Raw genomic sequence first — 20,344 nt, 5'->3', positions numbered from 1 at the left:
GTCACATTGCTATGGGTCTTGGAGTGATGTATCAATTTAACCAGGTTCGCGCAGCTCGAGATAGTGTGTTTTTAACTAGTGCTCAGTTGTCAAAGGGCAGGCTTGGAATGCACTATAGGTTCAGACATCCTGGGGTTGGATTTTCATGCTGGTGGTTCCTCAGGACTACCTCGTACAGGGTCGATGGAGGGAATATGTATAGAATAATAATAGCCTTCTCACTATTCTTTCACCACTTTATCATTTTTTTTAATTTTTTAATTTTTTTTTTAAATTTTCTTAATAATTAAATATATTAAAAAATTACTTAAAAAAAATAATAAAAAAATAAATACATTACAAATAATAAAATAGTGATAATTCTATCATTACCCATATGTATATCGGGTCAATTAAAAAAAAATTGTACATCCAGAGTAGGTGCTCAGTCATCATGTAAGCTAGTTGTGGCATTGTGCTGCTACCCTAGTTTCCTGGAACCTTCCCATGTTATTTTTATTTTTTCCTGTTTGTTGACTAGTGAAATGACGTCGCCTCGCAATATAACAAAGAAACGTTTATCATTGATAATCCCATCAACAGGGAAAAAAACAATGACAAAAAAAAATATGGGTTGATGAATGCCAACAATCAATGAGGAGAAACAACCAAAGTCGGTGAATTTCTTCATCGAGTTTACAAGAAAAGCTGGTGACATTATATAAAATATGGCCTTATTACAAACTTGGAGAGTTTCTCACTTTCTGGAGTAAGCTGCTTCAGCCTTCAGGGGGCGAGAACAGCCATTCCTTTAAGGTGTCCGAGTCCAAGCTTTGCTTTATCACCAGGAGATCTTTTACACCACTGGCAGCTAATAACCTTTGCCTGGGATAACGTGCAAAACATGCAATAATGCATTATTAATCCAGGTTATTCACTCAACATTTTGAAAGTAATATCTACAGATGGGGGAGATTGTGGCAAATGTAACTAATGCATGGAATGCAAGTTTCAACTACCTGCATTTGTTTGATAGAACAAGATTATAATTGACAATGAGATAAATCACTCAACAACCATGCATTAATGTTGAGTCTATTGGCCTTCTCTTTCCCACAATGAAAGAAATGTACAAAACATGCAATCATCTCACTCATTACTATTTCAGTTACCTCAGATGAATAGAAATACATAAAAAGATATATAATAAGTTTTTTTTTTTTTGATAAGTATAAAAGATTTATAATAAGTTCATTCATTAAGTTATACATTTCAAACTAAGTAGAGTATCTAGACGTGGTACAAACACCTAGGTGCCCCTAGTGGTTGCAAGATAAAAGTTGGTCAAGATCCAAGGATTTGATACCATTTTCTTCTGAAGGAATGGGTCTTAGGGGATGATTATATAACCGAAATCAAGGCCAGGAGTAAAGGATTAACAAGGGTTATTTTGATCAAGGACCTGTAATTGGTCATAACAGAGAAAAATGCATACAAAGGCATGGAAAAGTGATTGTTTGCATACCATGTTGCAACTAAAGCATTTGGAACCATTGAATGTCTGTTGCCCGGCCGTTGATGAGCCAGATGAAAACTCTGTATCAAGATGGATTACACTTGCTGAGATCTGGAACTACAGCTAAGAAAGTCCGCAAGTCCTCAAAGGCTATTGAAACTAGAACTACTATGGGTTCACACACAAAGCTCTAAGACCAGCATTCAACAAAGGAATTCATGACATTCATGAAAATGAAAATGAAATAGGATACTAAACACAAGGCAAACATTATATAATTTTAGGTCAACAGGAGACTAAATACAAGGCAAGCATTATGTACTTATAGGTCTCAGTATGGCATTATATTCACAATGTGGGAATATGCTGGCGCATTAACATAATCTGTTGCCAGAAAAATATCATCAGAACTGACTTACGAATTGATTGTCTGAGACACCTATAACAGAGAAACGAAGCTTGTGTAGAAGAAAAAGGTGGAAGAATTAGACCCAGCGAATAAACAGAGCAAGGATAATGGGTCACAAGACCAATGATGAAAGCTTGAAAAATATTGCCATAGATGAAAAGTTAATCACAACTATATCAAAGAGACTACAACCGCCACAGATGCAAATCACGGCATTCAAGAGGTGGTTCAAGGTTGCAAAAAATGATGAAGCGCCTCCCCCCCCCCCCCCCCCCCCCCCCCCCCCCCCCCCCCCCCCCAAAAAAAAAAAAAAAAAAAAAAACCAGCAGCCAGTTTACTTGCGCATACCCAACATTTCTTTATGCTTTATGGGCACTTGGCATACCATACTAAACTCAACTAAACCTTGATCCCAACTAATTGGGGTCGGCTTTTCATATTCATAGGATGTAACAACAGTTTGACGCTGGCTATAAAGCAACCAATAGTCAGATTATTTGATCATACCATGCCAAACTCAGCTAAACCTTGATTCCAGCTAAACTCAGCTAAACTCATACTAATTGGGGTCGGTTTTCATGTTCATAAGATGGAATAACATTTAATTGTCATATACAGGAAAACATGTGAATATGCTTGAAGATTTCGGTTATCACTCCCCATATCCATTTCCCAACCCCTTTTAGAAACCATAGCAATCTTAAAATCGCAGTCTACAAATTTTATCGAACAAATAGATCTCCATCCACAGGCAAAGAAACAAATACCCACAAATTCAACCAGGAGGAAGATAAATCTTATCAAGTCCAAATGCAAGCACCACATGAAAAGCCACAGAAACGAGATTTTAACACCCAAACAAAAAAAGTAACAGAAAAAAATAAAAATAAAAATCACTCACTACGGCAGCTTCCCGGACCCAAAAAACGCGAACTTGGACTGTCCAGGCTGTCGAAGAGGGGTTCCTCCTGGAACGGGGCCAGAACATCGGTGACAGAACCCGTGTCTGGAAGCCGCAGATTAACCTTGACCTCCATGAAAAAGCTGCTTGAGTTCCGAGAAAATACAAATAAAGGAAAAAGAAAGAAAAGATATTGACTGCTATATTGGGGGGCCTTTTTAAGATTATTGGGAGGAAAGGCCGATGCGGTGGGGGACGGAAGGGTCTTTGGAGTGGCGGTCGAGTTGATGGAGAAGAGTGGCTGCTCCAGTGGCGGCGGCGGTTGTGGAAGTGGTGGCGGCGGCTGCGGCGGTATGTTTGCGGGCTTCGTCGAGCTCTTCTTTGTCTTCGATCTGGAGTTGGATCTTGCTGGGCTTTCTTCTCAGCATTTTGGGAACGCAAGAAGGAAATGGAACTACCTTCGGATATCCGGGTACTCGTTTAGTTTTCCTCCTACGTACCTTTACGTTCACTTTCCTTTTGCTAATAGGGTTCTCTCTCTTTCCTTTACTATTATTAATTTTTTTTTTCATCCAATTATGCAATTTTTTATTAAAATTTAATTAGGAAAAGGGTTTCTTATAGATTTTGGCCCCGCCCCTTTGCCCCCATCTCTTGGTTGACAATTGGGGCCAACCCCCCTCCATTCCGGCGCCCCTAAGAGAGAGAGAGAGAGAAAGCAAACAATTCAAACCCAAAACAAAATAAAACACCAATAGGGAGGCCAAGATCATTTATATCTCAACCCAAACTAAATCCCAATCTTGATTTATTGAAGATAAATGCAGAGAGTAATTTTACAAAAGTGTATTTATAAATTTAAATACGTTAAATTTATTTTATAATAAAAATAATTTTATAATTTAACATACTATATTAAATCACTTAAATTTATGAAATTTTTTAGTGATAAAAATATTTATTTTTATTGAATATTGTAGCCTATCTAAACTAAATATTTTTCGATTGTCTACATCACAGTTTGAACCAATCTTATGAGCTTTCAAACAAATTATAAATCCATTCAAATGTGCAATTACCATTCAAATGAGATAGCAAACTTCCCTACTAGATTTATTTATAACTTCTTAAAAAAAAATTGATCAAATGATTGGCTCTACATTAAAATAGAAAATTCCACACCACCGAACGGTCTTAAACTCTATTATAACGAAAATCGTACATTTGAATGATTTTTTTTTTTTTTGATGGGATACATTTGAATGATTTGATCTAACTTTCCCTCACCACAATTGTTTATAATTTTTCATCATGAATATTATTCGAGTAGTTATGTCAACAATCGAATGTGAAACTCTAATTCGAACAAATATTTATCTGTTCGAATTTGTAAAAAACCGCTTTTATGTTTTGGAATGAAATTTAATCTTTATCTCAAAAAACTATTTTTAGGAATGGAATTTAATTTGTCCATAAAAGATTTCAACCCTAAAAATCAAATTTCTTATAGTGATACATGAACACTTGAATATTAATAACTAAATTTGGTTAGAAGTAATCTTCGGATCCCTTTCTCTCTTTTAAGTCCCATCCCAATTCGAATGAATTCATATTCTATGCTGCAGGCTCAAAGATTCTCCAATGGTATATATATGCATATATACATGCATGCAGATCGACGATCTCGCATGGCTTCCCTCGTGCAAGAACAGTTGCACATCAGCATTTGCATGAACATGATTTTAAGTGATTTTCCGACAGTTCTATAGGTTTTCACCGCAAGTTATATATTCACAGAGAGTTGTGGAAATTGGTACATGCAATGGACGTACTAGATTGTTGAAAGGTTAATTACAAACTACATTGAAATATTGTGATACATTAGTTGGACGTGTTTTGGGATATTGATAAAATGCAGGAAGAATAACATTTCTCTTAACCCAAATAAAATGAATCTTTGATGCATAAAAAAAGTTGCACCATATATAGTTTCAGTTTTCCTGTCTCCGAAGTACTATAAATTCCTCTCCCAGTCTCCCTGCCATATGCCACAAGAAATTAATATTCCCCTATTGCCTCTCAAAACCAGTATTCACACCACAGATTTTCCACTTCCATTAGTACTGTGGCATCGAAATCACAAAAGAATACTGCCCCAATGCTCCTCATTCTTGCATTCTTGGCAGTCTGGATACTGACTTGCCACGCCCAGCTGCCACCACGATCTGGGTTACTCCAGTCTCTGGTGACATTTCCAGGGCAGACGAGAGAGTGCTGGTCACCTCTTGCTAATATATCAGGATGTCCTGAGGAAATTTCTGGCTCACTTGTCAATGGCCAATTCAGCATTACAGGGCCAGTTTGTTGCAAGGCCATCATGGAGATTCCAGATAATTGCTGGACTAAAATTATTCCCTTCAATCCAGTACTCTTCCCTACATTGATCAGAAACTCTTGTGCTAGAGGTGCAGCAGTTGATCATCCAGCACCTAAAGGAATTGAACATGTCCAGGCAAGAAAGCCATCTGTTTCGGGGCTTTTACCTTTGCAACCTATAAATAGAGCTATGAGGCAGTGCTGGTCTTCTCTTGCAAATGTCCCAGGTTGTCTTCTGGAGGTTTTAAATTCGCTTTTTACCGGTGAAATTGGTGCTTATGGCACCGCTTGTTGCGAAGCCATTACTCGGATTAGTGACAATTGCTGGACTCAACTGTTCCCGTTTAACCCATTTTTCCCTTCATTGGTTATAGATTCTTGTGCAGCCGATTCTTCAACTCCAGGAATAGGTCCGACCATGGCGGCCAAGCACTCTTCGTCAGGGCCGTCGACATTACCTTTCCTAGGACTGTCACCTGCAAGGCAGTCTGGGCAAGATATTGCGCGGTGCTGGTCTTCTCTTTCAAGTATAGAAGGTTGCGTTTCTGATATATATGGGTCACTTTCGAGGGGCCAGTTTAGAGGTATTGGTACTGCCTGTTGCAGAGCCATCACTGATGTCAATGAAATTTGCTGGCCACAGATGTTCCCATTCAACCCACTTTTCCCTCCATTGCTCTATGCTAATTGTGCATCGATTGGTGGGGAAGCACCAGCACCTACTGGAATTTGAATCTCCATGCCACCAAGAGCTGTACCAGGATCATTGTCTTTCTTTCTTTTTCCTTTGTGTCCTCCCCTCTTCGGTTTATCGAGGAAGATGTTTCCTTGAGTGGGCAGTTCAGGTTTTGTCATCCGAATCTAATAAAATGAACATATTTCAGTGAGCATTCTAGTAGTTGCAGGTAATTCTCTGTATATATGAAGCTTATAAATTAAATTGCAGAAATTGCAGTGTTGCATGCGTGTGCATAATTTACCGCTTGGTGCGTTTATATCAAAGAATTACGTCGAGAAATGACTCGCTGAGACAATCCTGACCACTCGGGATTGATGTCATGATGATCAGCCTTCGGGCCTGACCGTCACCGACTCACAGGGAATCAGTCACGACTGCTGGTGTACATCTATATATGCATGGTCGTGAAAGATCACATATTACATAATACTGAGAACTTTGTATAATGGATGTGGAGAAGGAAGGCAAATGAAAATCAAGGAGAAGTACTATTGAAATTACTAATAATTAGTACGTAGCTCAATCAAAAATGGAGAAAATTAACTCATGAGTAGAAAGCATTAGAGAGTAAAAGAGAGCAAAGAAATGTTTGAAGTGGATTCTTAAGGAATTAAAAAAAAAAAATGTTAAGTTATACATTCTTTAAAGAAAGCTATATACATATATAATATATATATATATATATATTGAACTTGGCTTTTAAAAACCTTTTAGGACCAAACCCTTATAATCAGATATGAGAAAATATGATTTTAGATGAAAAATGAAAGTTAAATAAAATATTGTTAAAATATTATTATTATTTTGAAATTTTAAAAGGTTGAATTGTTTATTATATTTTATGTAAAAATTTAATAAAATTATAATAATGAGATGATATGAGATAAACCGCTTTCCTAAATTTAACGAGGCCTTAAGCTTCTAAAAAAAATAGAGAAATACTTTTTGCAGTCGGCAGATGCAGTCGGCGTGCAGTTGGTTATAAAAAAGTGAATTAATACGGGACCTACATGAAAAAAAAAATTATTTTTATAACTTTTTTTTATTCATGTAGGTCCCTCTGAATATAAAAAATTTTTTTATAATTTTTTTTTATTCATTCCGTATAGTCGACTGCACGCCAATTGCATTTACCGACTGTATATAACAAAGTCCAAAAAAATAATGCTACGCGAGGAATTTTTTTTTTTTAATTTTATTTTTTCAACAAGCTAGGGTCGGGCCTCATGGATAAAAAATGGGCCTAAAGTAATACAAATTCTTGTGAAATTGGGTCAAGACTCAAGAGTCAAAACCACCTAAAACTCATGTATCTGAAAAAGAAGGATGAAAAAATGTTGCTCCCGAGCCCAAACTATACAAAGTTTAGGCCCTATCAAAAAAAGGGATAATAAGAGCTAAACCTTAAGGTTATGTTCGAGTATCAAAATTTTTTAGAATATTTTATTATTATTCATTATTTTATATTACTATTTAATATTTTATTATTATTTTTTTACAACTATTTACAAAACAGTACCTCCCTAGGTCTAAAAGAGGTTACTGAAATAAAATAAGTCCTATAATAATCGAGTTAGAGTCGAATCTCTCATTCCCATTCCATTCCTCGATTTTTTGACCTTTATATAATTATATATATATTTATGTAAATCAAAACAAGGTTAGATCGGCTTTATTCGGCCATAAATCATTGGTCTATTTCATTTTCAAGTCAAATATGGAATATAATTAAGGGTAGAAAGGGTCAAATCAAAAGGAGATGAATATGTAAGACAAAGATTAGGGTAATTTATCCAAATCTTGAGAAGTCCCATCTTGTCTTACTTAATGGACGTTGTTACCTAATATATATATATATATATATATATGGTACATGATATAATTAGGTGCATGGCCTTTTGAAAGGAAAAGTCCAAATTAACTCCAATGAATATGATGGTGGGGACCTTTATCGAATGCTACGTACGTACATTATTTAATGTTATTGTCAAATTACGTATACATGTAGTTCTCAATATTCCCCCATTAAGGAATTATGTCGACAGGTAATTCAATTTCATGTAAAGACGCCATTAAAGCTAGCTAGCTGCTGTAAAGTGTAAACTGCATTTGAAACCAATATAATTATGTCATATCAAGTAGTACTTCTCGTGCTTATCACATGAATCTATAGATATTGGCAAAATCAAAATTAATATATATCTCTATCCAAAAATTTACGTGATAAACATAGGTAAAAAAAAAATATATATTATAAGTAACGCTAACGCAATGGATCGAGTAGTGCATCCATGCGTATCGGAATGAAATTCTCCTCATAAATCATACTAATTTATTCATAAGAAAAAAATGATGATCAGGAAACTGAGTAGTACCATACGACTGAAAAACTGATGCATCGCCGTCCAAATTGGCAGGAATAATATTAATTTGCATGGAGTTTCCAGTTTCCACTTGTAAACAGTACTATGCATCGATCGACCTGGCCTGTATAATAGGAGGGATCATGAATTAATGGATAACAATAATAATAATAATAATTAGAAGAGATAAAAGGATAATTAATAATTTTAGAATTGATAGATGGAGGGGATCGAATTAGTAATTGGATAAGGAAATTAGTTTGTATTTTGTTACTGAAATTGTTAAACTTTCTATTCATTGTAGACCAAACGAGAAGAGATCGATCAAGACCTTAATTCCCAACTATTATATACATACTCTCTGAAAATGACTTAAGATAAGGATCCTTAGCTAACTTCCAAATTAATGATCATCATCATGTTCTAGCTAGGTTACTAAAGTATTATATTTTAAGTACAACTTAATTTTCTTAATTAATTTCAGTTTTGTTGTGCAGATGAACAGAGTTTACTATTTATGTGAACTAATTAAGATACGTCATTTTTCCAGTAACACCAAATTTTAATTTCTTAAAAGTATAGTGTATATATATATATATGGTCTGAAGCCCAACCCTGAACTAATAATATCATTCAAACTATATAATCGTGTGTAGTCAGGTAATCCCTCAGTTTTCCCGAGAAAAAAACAAAAACTAAACATGACGGCCCACTTGCAAGCTGACGACAGCAACCTTCACATGGTCATTAATCTGAATTGCAAAGTTAAAAAACCAACAATTTTCTCGGATGAGAGAGAATAGAGAAAATAGGGTGAAATGTAGCGTTTCCAATAATGAGTCATTGAGTTGATTGATTTAGATAAAAATAAATAAGAAATTCGGATAAATTGTTGGATGGTCCTCTTAAAAAGCGATTAGATAAAATAAAATTAAAAAGTAGAATTTATCTGATTATTTTAGATAAACCATTGGAATACTGTTAACAGTCACGTCTGCATATAAATGTCATTTCATTGTGGTTATAAATATCTTGCCCAACTTGTATCCTCAATCATCGTTCTCTTCCTTCTTTTACACTTTTGGTGGACTCCATTTACTAAAACCTCGAGTGAAGAGCTACATACATATACGTATCCCCCATAGCGTTTCTTGCTTTTTACTTTTTACTTTTTGCTTCATCTGAGAATGAGTTCTCCGGTTTTGCTTGTGTGGATTGGAATTTGGATGTGTGTTTTTAGTCACAGCGCCATCATTCCTGCTGTGGGTGGCAGTGCTGAGGGGACTGTTTTTGTTGATAGCCAAACAATCATCGGGAGGACTGACAAAGATTTTATCTGTGCAACCTTAGATTGGTGGCCTCCTGAGAAATGTGATTATGGAACATGCAGCTGGGGTCATTCCTCTCTGCTCAATCTGGTATCCTTGTGTTTTATACACTTGTTTTTGAGTCTTGAATTACATAACTAGTATGTTTGTACGGGCAAAGTGCGATGTTTGATATTTGCAAAGAGTAATGCGCATGATCTTTCATGGTTTGTGGTCTTCTGTAATGTTTCTCTGTTTCTTCTTCTCCCTGAATCCGTTGCCGTTGCCATTGCTGCTGAGTTTCCTTCTTTGTTTGATATGGGGATTACATTACATGATAATAACTACGTTTCTTCTATCTTCCTTTCTTGTACAGCATTTGTTTTGACGTGCAGTCCTACTGTTTTTGTATGTTTGGTTTTAGTTCGTTTTTCTAATACAACACGTCCAATTATTTTGCTGGATAAATGCATATCCACAGATTAAAAGGGGGAAAAACGATGTTACATGTCTTTTAGTTGAAGAATATAATTTTTTGATGCAGGGATGTCCATTTATTTTGAGCCAAAAGAGTGTTGTTAAATATGAGGAGATCTCATCTAAATTTTCTTTAACCTTGTTCATGTGCAGAATCTGAGCAACAATATTCTAGCAAATGCCATAAAAGGTGGGAATACCTTAACATTTGGTGATTTTTCTTTTTATTAATTATGATCATGTATTTCTCTAATCTTTCTGCTGGAGTCTAAGATTTTCCTTTCAATCATGCTGCAGCCTTTTCCCCCTTGAAACTTAGACTTGGTGGCAGTTTGGAAGATCAAATCATATATGATACAGAAGATAACCGGCAACCTTGTCTTCCTTTTGTTCAAAATTCCTCAGCCATGTTTAATTTCTCTCATGGTTGCTTACCCATGCCTAGATGGGATGAATTAAATGCTCTCTTCAAGAAAACCGGGTACCTAACAAGACTTTTTTAGTCTTTTTTCCCTGGTAATTTCGTTTCTACTAGATGAACTGCCTAAGTTCCCTTGGTTTATTTCAGGGCTAAAATTATTTTCGGGTTGAATGCTCTCTCTGGAAGAACTCTACAGCCTGATGGAACTTCAACGGGAACTTGGGATCACAAAAATGCTGAATCTTTCATGCGTTATACTGTCAGCAAGAACTACACTATTCATGGATGGGAGCTGGGTAAGAATAATATTTTTTCTTGTTTGTAATTTAAATATGTTCTATCAATGCTGAAACACATAAAAGAATGTTTGATGTTCTGTTTTGTGTTCTTTATTTCTTCAGTCATAATATTTTCCTGGTTTAGTCCTAATCTGGAAATTGTCTTTGATATTATCTTTTCTGGTAGTAATTCAAGGGGATATAACTTTCCTATTTCCTGGACAGGAAATGAATTGTGTGCGGAAGGAGTCGGAACAAGAGTTCTAGCAGATCAGTATGCTTTGGACACTATCGCTTTGGAGGACATGGTCCAAAGAGTTTACAAGGGAATTAAACCCAGGCCACTAATCCTAGCACCGGGAGGATTCTTTGACGAGAAATGGTTTATAGATTTCATAGACAGGACGACCCCAACTCTGGGTGCCGTCACCCACCACTTATACAATCTGGGGGCAGGTATTTTAGTTCAATCAAACTGATTTTTCGCACATCTTTCCGGTTCCGAATTCGTCTACTTAAAAATTGTTATCTGAAATTACAGGAGTTGATAAGAACCTTGTTAACAAGATTCTGGATCCGTCCTACCTCGACCGCGTGTATGATACATTTAAGGATCTCCTTGACATCCTCAAGATGTATTCAACTAGAGCAGTTGCATGGGTTGGAGAGTCAGGGGGGGCTTACAACAGTGGCCAGCATCTTGTCACAAATGCATTTGTGTTTAGTTTCTGGTAATTGACTATGATCTAGAAGAAAAATATCAGGTTTTTTTTCTAACAATCGATTCTACTTTATACATTTTGTTACTTTGGATGTGATAATCAGGTATTTGGATCAGCTAGGAATGTCATCAGCTCATGACACAAAAACTTACTGCAGACAGAGTTTTATTGGTGGAAACTATGGTTTACTCAACACTACTACCTTTGAACCAAATCCAGACTACTACAGGTTGGAGACTTTAATTTTCATTTTCAACAGAACATAAGAGTCTAAATGCAAGGAACTGTGTTTGATACTTTCTGAACTGCTACTAAGAAACTTTTTTTTTTTTTCCTGTTTGATGCTCTCTTCATTACAGTGCTCTTCTTTGGCACCGATTAATGGGAAGAAATGTTCTTCCAACTAGCTTTTCTGGAACAAAGAAAATACGTGCTTATGCTCACTGCTCAAGAGTTTCTGTGAGTTCCATCCGTATTTCATAAACAAAAACAGGTAAATATGTTTAATTTTTTGTGATCTGATGAAGGGTTCTTCATTATGCAGAGAGGAATCACGTTATTACTAATCAACCTAGACAACAGCACCACCGTCTATGCCGATGTAGCCTTCAATAGTACTGGGACCTTTAAAAGAAAAACCATTCTGCTGCCTCCACCTTTTAAAGGCGGAAATATAAGAGAGGAGTTCCATCTAACAGCAAAAGATGGAGATCTACACAGCCAAACTGTCCTGCTAAATGGAAATATTTTAGCTGTAAATTCTGCTGGGGACATACCTCCATTTGTGCCTGTATACGTAAATTCATTAACCCCAATACAGGTGGCTCCCCACTCTATTGTATTTGCACACCTGCCAAATGCTGATGTCCCTGCTTGTAGGTTGCGGCACTAGGTGGAGAGCTCAAATTGGTTCCATCTAGTGATCAAGAAGGACAATGATTTATTCTTTTTTCTTTATGAAGTAAAGTTCTTTATTTTATTTTATTTCTTTTTTTTTTTGCCTTGTTGATTTTAATCAATATGAAAGTTTTTTTCTTTCTTGTTCAGAATAATTCTCTTTCTTTCTTTCTTTGCCCCTGGCTTCTAATACATAAGTGAAGTTATTACAAGGGTAGTAATTGTAAATAAACAACTTACTGTATTGCTATCTCTATCCATCACAAAACAGATTCACAATTTTGTCCACAGAGAGAGAGAGAGAGAGAGAGAGAGAGAGAGAGAGAGAGAGAGAGAGAGGCACTTGCTCAAATTAGGGGGATGCTTGTAATGAAAATTCTGGATCTGATGCATAGCCAATCACCTTAACTAAGTTTAAAAACAAGTGCTATATTGCATTAAGTCGAAATTACTTCAATTTGGATGCTTCGTTAAGAATAATAAACCCAAAGAACAGAGACAAGGTTAATCAATCTTGCAAAATAAATAAATGATATTTATAGTCATAAATATTCAAGTACTATGTAATTATTTTAAAAAAAGTAAATAAATAGAAGATTCACGTGAAAATAAAATTAATTTTTTAATAATAGATTTCATCTTTTTCAAAATGACTATATAATACTTATATATTTTATAACTATATATAATATTACACTACAAAATATAATAGCACTCCAGAGTCCGGTGTGGTAGAAGAAGACTGATGGCACAAATAAGGAATAGCCTTGTTTGCGAGGACTTTTAGCTGGGCCACGCATACGAGGGAGTTTGTGGATTTGATTTAATTGATCTTGTAATATTCGGTTCTTGTTTTTTGTTACCTTGGCCCATACTATATTATTGGGCTAGTGGCTGCGGACTTTTTTTGTTCTTTTAAAAAGAAGTATTAGAAATATAAATGTATGTTTTATAATAAAAATAATTTTATAATAAAATATTTGTGACTAAAATATATCTTATTTTCAAATAAAAAAATCATTAAAACGAGAGAGATTTACAAAAGGGTAAGGCTAAACCGAATGGGCTGGACCATGCTCTGATATTTCATATGCTTCCCCCTAAAGCAGCCTTGAGCCCAATTGATATGGTTTACTTTGGGAACGAAGCTCTCCGTGAATCGACCACAAAGGTCATTGTGCATGTGAGGGTGAAATACGTACGGTATTTTAAGAATGGAAAAATATAATTATAAGCATAATTATGTATTAATCTGGACACTAATGTGATGTGATTGGTCAAAAAATAAATTTTATTAAAAAAATGTTAATTTAAATTTTAAATATGAATAAATCAGTATTGGTATACAGATTAGTACACGACTGTGTTTGTATGTAGCAAAACTCTTTGACAATTGCAACCCGAGTTCATTCTTAATTCTTGTATAGCACTGTTGACCTCAACAAACACAATATTCTGATATCATTATAGCTCCCTCGCTCTCACCGGCAATTCAAAGATTGTGATATGGCCTGGACTTTGCTTTCTGCTGGCATTGCACAAGAGTGTGGAAGAAATGTCCGTCGACGGGGTGGCGACTCCCCACCGCTACAGTTTATTATCAAAGAAAGCAGTAGTATTGTTTCTACATATTCTTCTCCCTCAGTTCCTATTCCAATCGTTGACATAAGCCTCCTCTCCTCACAAGATTCAGAAGAGCTCCAGAAACTCAGATCAGCTCTCAGCTCAGGGAGTTGCTTCCAGGTTTCCTGATTTTATTTTATTTTTTCCCTTTTCACTCATATTCCCTGATGTTCTAACAGAAACTAGTAACATGTTTGCTAGCAGCTTGTACTGGATAGAAATACTAAAAGGCTTGATTTCACATAAATGTTTTAAGTACATACGTTTATCGAATGTGATATTATCTTGAGATCCTTTGACAAAATCAGACAAGGTTTTATTGTTGTCTTGTCTAAATCAGGATCATGCTCCTTACATAGCTAGCATCTTAATGAGATCTCAAAAACATAGTTGAAATTATTATGTGTTTGATCCTCAGGCAATAGGTCATGGGATTCCACATTCATTTCTTGACAAGTTCTGAGCAGTTGTAAAGCAGTTCTTTGCACTGCCAATAGAAGAAAAGCAAAATTCCTGAGCAACTGATGAGGTTGAAGGTTATGGAAATGACATGGTATTTTCAGAGAAGCCGATTCTTGACTGGTGTAGTCGCCTATTTCTTAAAGTCTTCCCGAAAGATGAAAGAAGGATGAATCTTTGGCCACAAACTCCAAATGATTTCAGGTTTGTTTTGTGTGTGTGTGTGTGTTTGCGCATAAATTATGACATTGCGAAACTCTATTTAGGCTAATTTCTAATTAAGGTGGAGAATTTATGTGGAAAAAAAAAATCTACTTAAATTTGAGGGAAGCAACTTGATAAAAAGGAGAAAGATCTATCCCTCAGTTAAGTTGACTAGTTAGCTTTGACCTGAATTTTTTTTTTTTATTTTTTCTGGCAGGGAGATGTTAGATGACTATGCTTCAAAAATAAAGGGAATTACTAATATTATCTTGAAGGCCATGGCAAAGTCACTATTGAAATTACTAATAATTTGTACGAAGCTCAATCAAAAATGGAGAAAATTAACTCATGAGTAGAAAGCATGAGAGAGTAAAAGAGAGCAAAGAAATGTTTGAAGTGGACTCTTAAGGAATTTTTTTTTTTTAAAAAATGTTAAGTTATTCTTTAAAGAAAGCTATATACATATATATATGTTCATCTATTCAAGTTGTTGTCAAACCTTTAACAAGGAAATGCATCAACGCTTCTATTTTATTGTGTTTAAGAGATGCTAGGCACAATTAATTTGAAGCCAGCATTCTTGGAATGATTCAATCTTCTTTGTTTAGTGGCCCCATTCATTTTGACTGTTTTCCAGATTTACCACTTGCTTTAAGTGATCCCCATATTTTGAAAGCTTTAAGTTTAAATATTGCTACTTCTAGGTATGACATGATGGAAGGTAGCAAATATCTTGTTGCGGTTTACCGTATTTATTATAGAGTTTTAAAAATAACTTTAAATCCAACAGCTATTTTAAAAACTTCAGGAAACGAAACTTTGTTGATTCAAAGTTCAACTCCTGATGTGAACATTCAAGTTCCAAGAGTGATTTACTGGAAAGACATTACTTTGCCTAGTGAATGGATTCTAGTACGTTGCTCAATCAAAAATGGAGAAAATTAACTCATGAGTAGAAAGCATTAGAGAGTAAAAGAGAGCAAAGAAATGTTTGAAGTGGACTCTTAAGGATTTTTTTTTTTTAAATATATATATTTGTTTATCCAATGCTTATGCCTCCGGCATCTACATCAACTTTGGCTTCTTCCTCACTAGAAATAGCCAATAGATTTTCCAGTCTAGGACAAGTTCCTAGACCAATTACCCCAAGTTCATTTGCTTCTACCCTAGCCATGCCATACAATCCGTATGCAAACCCTTTGGCAACGGTGAGGCCCAGATTACCCTCTGCCAACAAGGTAGAGTATTTCAAAAAAGTTTGGTTCCAGAATCTGTTTTATATTGAGAGATCAATAAGGATAGATCCATTCCAAATTGCTTCTGACTATTTTCCCCAAGGCTTTCACTGGATCCTGAAAAATCCAGCAAAAACCCTCCCTTTTTACCTTGGAATCCTTGTTCACACAGGTTCCATTTCAATTAAACCTATATATTGTAAAGTTGATCTCTCAAAGATCATCTTTCACAATTGTTATTTGATTTTAGTTTTGACAGAAGAAGAATGGGACACCCATCCTTCTACCCTCAAAACAATCAAGGAAACCGAATCTCAGTATAATTATTATGATTATATTGAGGCCTGATTAAGGTTTCCTTTATTCCAAACCCCTAATATGCAACACTCTTGGTTCTTCAACTTTGACAAGAAGTGCAAACACAGTTTTCCTTTATGGTTCCAGAAATGGTGGCATTTCTTTGGCCCTATTTAAGATATTTTCCTGATAGCCTTCAACCATCTATCAGAAACTTTGCCAGCTATTTCAAATGCACCAAGATAAAAGGGAGAGATGCCAAACTTCTCCCTTTACTTCATTTTTGTGCCAGATACAAGACTCATTGGATTTGTAAATGGCATTATGCAAAGAATGATGACATCCTGGTTTGCTAATATTTTGTCAAATGGTGGGACAAATTCTCCCACTCAATGACATTATTTCTTATGTTTCAAAAGATTTTCCTCTTGCAGTACCCAATCTTAAGAGCAAAGAGGAATTCCCTTCCCCTTCCCAAGTTTCAACACAAGCTTTGATTACATATCCAACCATCCCAGGTTCAAGTGATCAAGCTTCAGATTCTCAGAATTCTTTGTCAAGGCAAAAGAAGAAATCATCTTCAGTCCAGAAGAAGAATTCAACTGCTTCCTAGTTTACTTCAAGCTTATAATTTCTTTTTGTCTTCTTCTTTGTTTATCTCAAGCTTGTAAGTTTGTTTACTTTTATTAATAATATTTTGAAAGTTTATTTCAAGTTCGAATTTAATATTTTGACATTACATGCATTGGAAGGCTGAGCCTCCACATATTTTGCTCATGTTTAATTCTTGCGATTAATCTTTGAACTCTTTATCTTGATCCCTTTTCGATCTTCACTTAAGCTGAGCCTCCACATATTCTGCTCATGTTTAATTCTTGTGATTAATCTTTAAACTCTTTATCTTCATCCATTTCTGATCTTCACTTAATTCCGCTTTTATGGTATTAGAGCCTTTGATAAATTCAATATCAAAATCAGAAACACTTAAAAGGGCTTGCCAACATGCAAAAATCTGTTTTGATGCAATGTTTTTAACATCTTCTTCTAAAACAGTTTTGGTGCTCTTGCAATCGATGCATAGAAGAAATTGTTGGTTAAGTAAATCACTTTGAAATTTAGAAATGCATAGTATCACAGATAAAATATTTTTCTTAATAGTACTATAATTATACTGTGTATGATTCTAGGTTCCGGAGTGGAAGCGAATAATTTGTTTAGAGAAACCAAGCGAAACAACTTGTTTCAGGATGCCGCCATAGCCTATCTTTGAGGCATCAGTTTCGAAAATCTTGAAACTGTTGGAAGTAGGAATTCCAAGACACAGAAGAGTTTTGACATGTGTCTTGATTTGTTTAATAATTTTAGTGTGAGCATCAGTCCATGAAGAAGGATTAGAACGCAATCTCGCAAAAAGGGGGTGACATTGTTTTCTCATATCTTTGTAGAAATATGAAATATAGTTCAAAGAACCAAGAAATCTTTGAAGCTGGTTTTTGTCAAGAATGACATCAGAAAATTTGTCAGCAAATTCAATAGCTCGTTGAATGGGCCTGATTTTGCCTTCAAAGATGTCATAACCAAGGAATCTGATCTTGGTTTAAAACAATTTAATCTTTTTGGCCGAAACAACCAGTCCATTTCATTTGATGATTTCAAGAAACGTTTGAAGATGTTTCCAGTGCTCATCAATAGATTTGGAGACAACAAAGACATCATCTATGTAGACGATGATGAAATTAGTGAATGATAGGAAGATATCATTCATGATATTTTGGAATTCACTAGGATCGTTCTTGAGCCCAAATGCCATCACGTTCCACTTGTAGTGACTGAAAGGAGTAGTGAAAGCAATCTTGTACCTGTCTGACTCTCTAATTTGGATATGCCAAAATCCGGACTTAAAGTTAAAATTGGAGAAAATAACTACATCACTTAACCTATGAACCAAGTCATTTTTGTTAGGAATGGGATAACGAATCCACTCTAACACTTTGTTCAATGGTATGTAATTAATGACTAAACGGGGCGTACCTCGCTCAATATCAGCATTTTTCTGAACATAAAAAGTAGCACAAGACTAGGGTGACTTACTATGCTTGATGATATTCTTAGCAAGAAGATCTTGAATCTCTGTTTTGCAAAACTCCAAAGTTTTACTATTCATTTGAATAGGTCTTGCTTTGGTTGGAATTAAACTTTCAGAAAAATCTTTAACATAAGGTAAAGAAATAACATGTTTCTTCCTATGCCAGAAAGCATTAGGAAGCTCCGAGCAGACTTCAGAAATTAAAGTTTTTTAAAAATTTTCGATTTTTTATTTAAACAAGGAATCATGTTTGTACTTGATTTCTTGTTTAACAAAATCTAAATGTTTTCTTTTAGCAGAAAGCAAAAACACAAATCTTTTAGAAGTATCACGTTCAAACTTAGAAGCAAAATTAAATCTAACTTTTTGTTCGAAGGGGTTGGTGGTGATCGCTTTTGCATCGGAGAGAAACAGATAAATCATTTTAAAAAAGGCATACCAAGAATAACATCATGGGTCAAATTCTTAACAAGCACAAAAGAAATTTTAAAGCAAACATTGTCCTAGCAAACATGAGCTGTGTTTAGCTCATATCGGATCTTCATCTTAGATCCATTTGCTGAGAATAAATTCTCTTCGGACTTCTCGAAATAAGAAGTAGGAACTAAACCTTCACGGATGCAGTTAAGGTCAGCACCAGAATCAATTAAAGCAATAACAGATAATTTGTATTCATGGTTAACAATAATCTCTACTAAACAAAACTATTTATGTGGAACAGAACGGTGAAGCAAGCAAATATCTCTAGTTGGATTAGAGGGTTCAGCATGGTCAGACTGATTTGTTTCATCATTAGAAGGACTGTCATGATCAAATTTTTTATCAAACTTTAAACATGCTATATCTTGTTTAAAAGAAGCATTCTCAGATTTGAGAGTTTTGATCTCTTCTCTAAGTTCAGAAATCTCTTTTTTAACAAGAGATACTTCATGCTGTAAGTTCTTTAATGAAATCTCTTTGGGTTTTTGTTTTTGAAAACGTCCCAAAGTTTATTCAAAAGAAATTTTCCCTTTAGAGGACAATGATTCTTTACGGGTCATTGTCTCTTTGAGCTTTTTGAGATATTTCTCTTTTAGCTCCGAACTATGAGATAATAGAAAGAAGCATGTTTTCATGTTCTTCCTCTTTACTCAAAACACTTTCTTGTTTTTCTTCTTTATCTAAAACATTAATTGTTTTGAGTTTAGAAATACAACAAGAATCATTACAACCAAACTTAATATTTGGTGAGTTAGAATGATCAGAGTCTGAGTGGTAATCTAAACCACTAGAACTAAGTTCATCCTCATCTGAAGATGTAGGAGATCTATATTCGAGTAAGCGAAACAGATCTTCTTGATCAACGGCATTGATATTTAACTCATTAAACTTTTTCTTAAAACCTTGTGGCTTCTTTGTACACTTATTTGCATAGTGTCCAGGTTGGCCACAATTAAAACATATTCCCTTTGCAGGGTTTTTTGAAATCTTTTTCTGAAATGGTTTCTTCTTTCTTGAAACCGATTTTGAAATAGGTTTTTTGTAAAACTCATCACGGGATCTGTTATAGTTCTTGTGTGGTTTTAAAAACTTTTTAAAACTCTTTTTATGCAGCTTGAATGGAGCAATAGGAGGAAGGCCAAATTGTTCACAAAAGTTTTTCATTTCATATTTGGCTTTCTTTCTATCCTTCATTTGTTGTGCAAGCATTCTTTGATCATTGCACATACTAATACTAAATTTTTGAATAATACTTATGATATCACTATAAGTAAAATTATCACAATTCAGATAACCCGAGATATCAGTAAGTGAGTCCTTAACTTTAATGGCGAACAAACGACGCAATCAATCAATGAATTTCTCTTTCCAGTAAGGTTTTTGGAAATCATCTCTGAGCATGACACGAGATATAAAAACATCTTTATACTAACGGTAATTAGACATTTTATTGCATCGCAAATTATTCAAGTAATCAGAAATTCTATTGGTGACATTGGAAGGGGTTCCAACAAAATGTTTAACTATGGTATAAATTAGGGTATTGACACCATTAGGGTCTCCTTGACCTTGATC

The 20,344-nt window shown here is 35.0% G+C and overlaps 3 protein-coding genes across 4 annotated transcripts; 2 read left to right on the top strand and 1 right to left on the bottom strand.

The window, feature by feature from the left end:
- Nucleotides 1-613: 613 nt before the first annotated feature.
- LOC122305216 lies at nucleotides 614-3,523 on the bottom strand. Of its 2 annotated transcripts, XM_043117577.1 has the most exons (3): nucleotides 2,806-3,352; nucleotides 1,505-1,575; nucleotides 614-864 (listed from the first exon to the last, which is right to left on the bottom strand). In XM_043117577.1, the coding sequence occupies exons 1-3, from the start codon at nucleotides 2,939-2,941 to the stop codon at nucleotides 766-768; spliced, it is 306 nt and encodes a 101-aa protein (XP_042973511.1). In that variant the 5' UTR covers nucleotides 2,942-3,352; the 3' UTR covers nucleotides 614-765. The 2 variants fall into 2 exon arrangements, 1 of the variants encoding a protein (XP_042973511.1); XR_006241053.1 differs by lacking the exon at nucleotides 1,505-1,575 and having other exon boundaries at nucleotides 2,806-3,523.
- A 282-nt stretch (nucleotides 3,524-3,805) lies between these two features.
- On the top strand, nucleotides 3,806-6,147 carry LOC122305825. The gene has a single exon (XM_043118358.1). It carries the CDS (start codon nucleotides 4,964-4,966, stop codon nucleotides 5,912-5,914), a length of 951 nt encoding a protein of 316 aa, XP_042974292.1. The 5' UTR covers nucleotides 3,806-4,963; the 3' UTR covers nucleotides 5,915-6,147.
- A 3,176-nt stretch (nucleotides 6,148-9,323) lies between these two features.
- On the top strand, nucleotides 9,324-12,467 carry LOC122305215 (heparanase-like protein 3). Its single transcript, XM_043117576.1, has 9 exons — nucleotides 9,324-9,701; nucleotides 10,221-10,257; nucleotides 10,365-10,548; nucleotides 10,636-10,784; nucleotides 10,992-11,222; nucleotides 11,308-11,497; nucleotides 11,592-11,717; nucleotides 11,848-11,947; nucleotides 12,033-12,467. Exons 1-9 carry the CDS (start codon nucleotides 9,471-9,473, stop codon nucleotides 12,378-12,380), a joined length of 1,596 nt encoding a protein of 531 aa, XP_042973510.1. The 5' UTR covers nucleotides 9,324-9,470; the 3' UTR covers nucleotides 12,381-12,467.
- The last annotated feature ends 7,877 nt before the right edge of the window (nucleotides 12,468-20,344 follow it).

The sequence above is a fragment of the Carya illinoinensis genome, chromosome 3 (assembly GCF_018687715.1).
Source record: "Carya illinoinensis cultivar Pawnee chromosome 3, C.illinoinensisPawnee_v1, whole genome shotgun sequence".
Lineage (NCBI taxonomy): Eukaryota > Viridiplantae > Streptophyta > Magnoliopsida > Fagales > Juglandaceae > Carya > Carya illinoinensis.
Note: the sequence above shows the minus strand (reverse complement) of the source record. Positions and strands in the feature narration are given on the sequence as shown.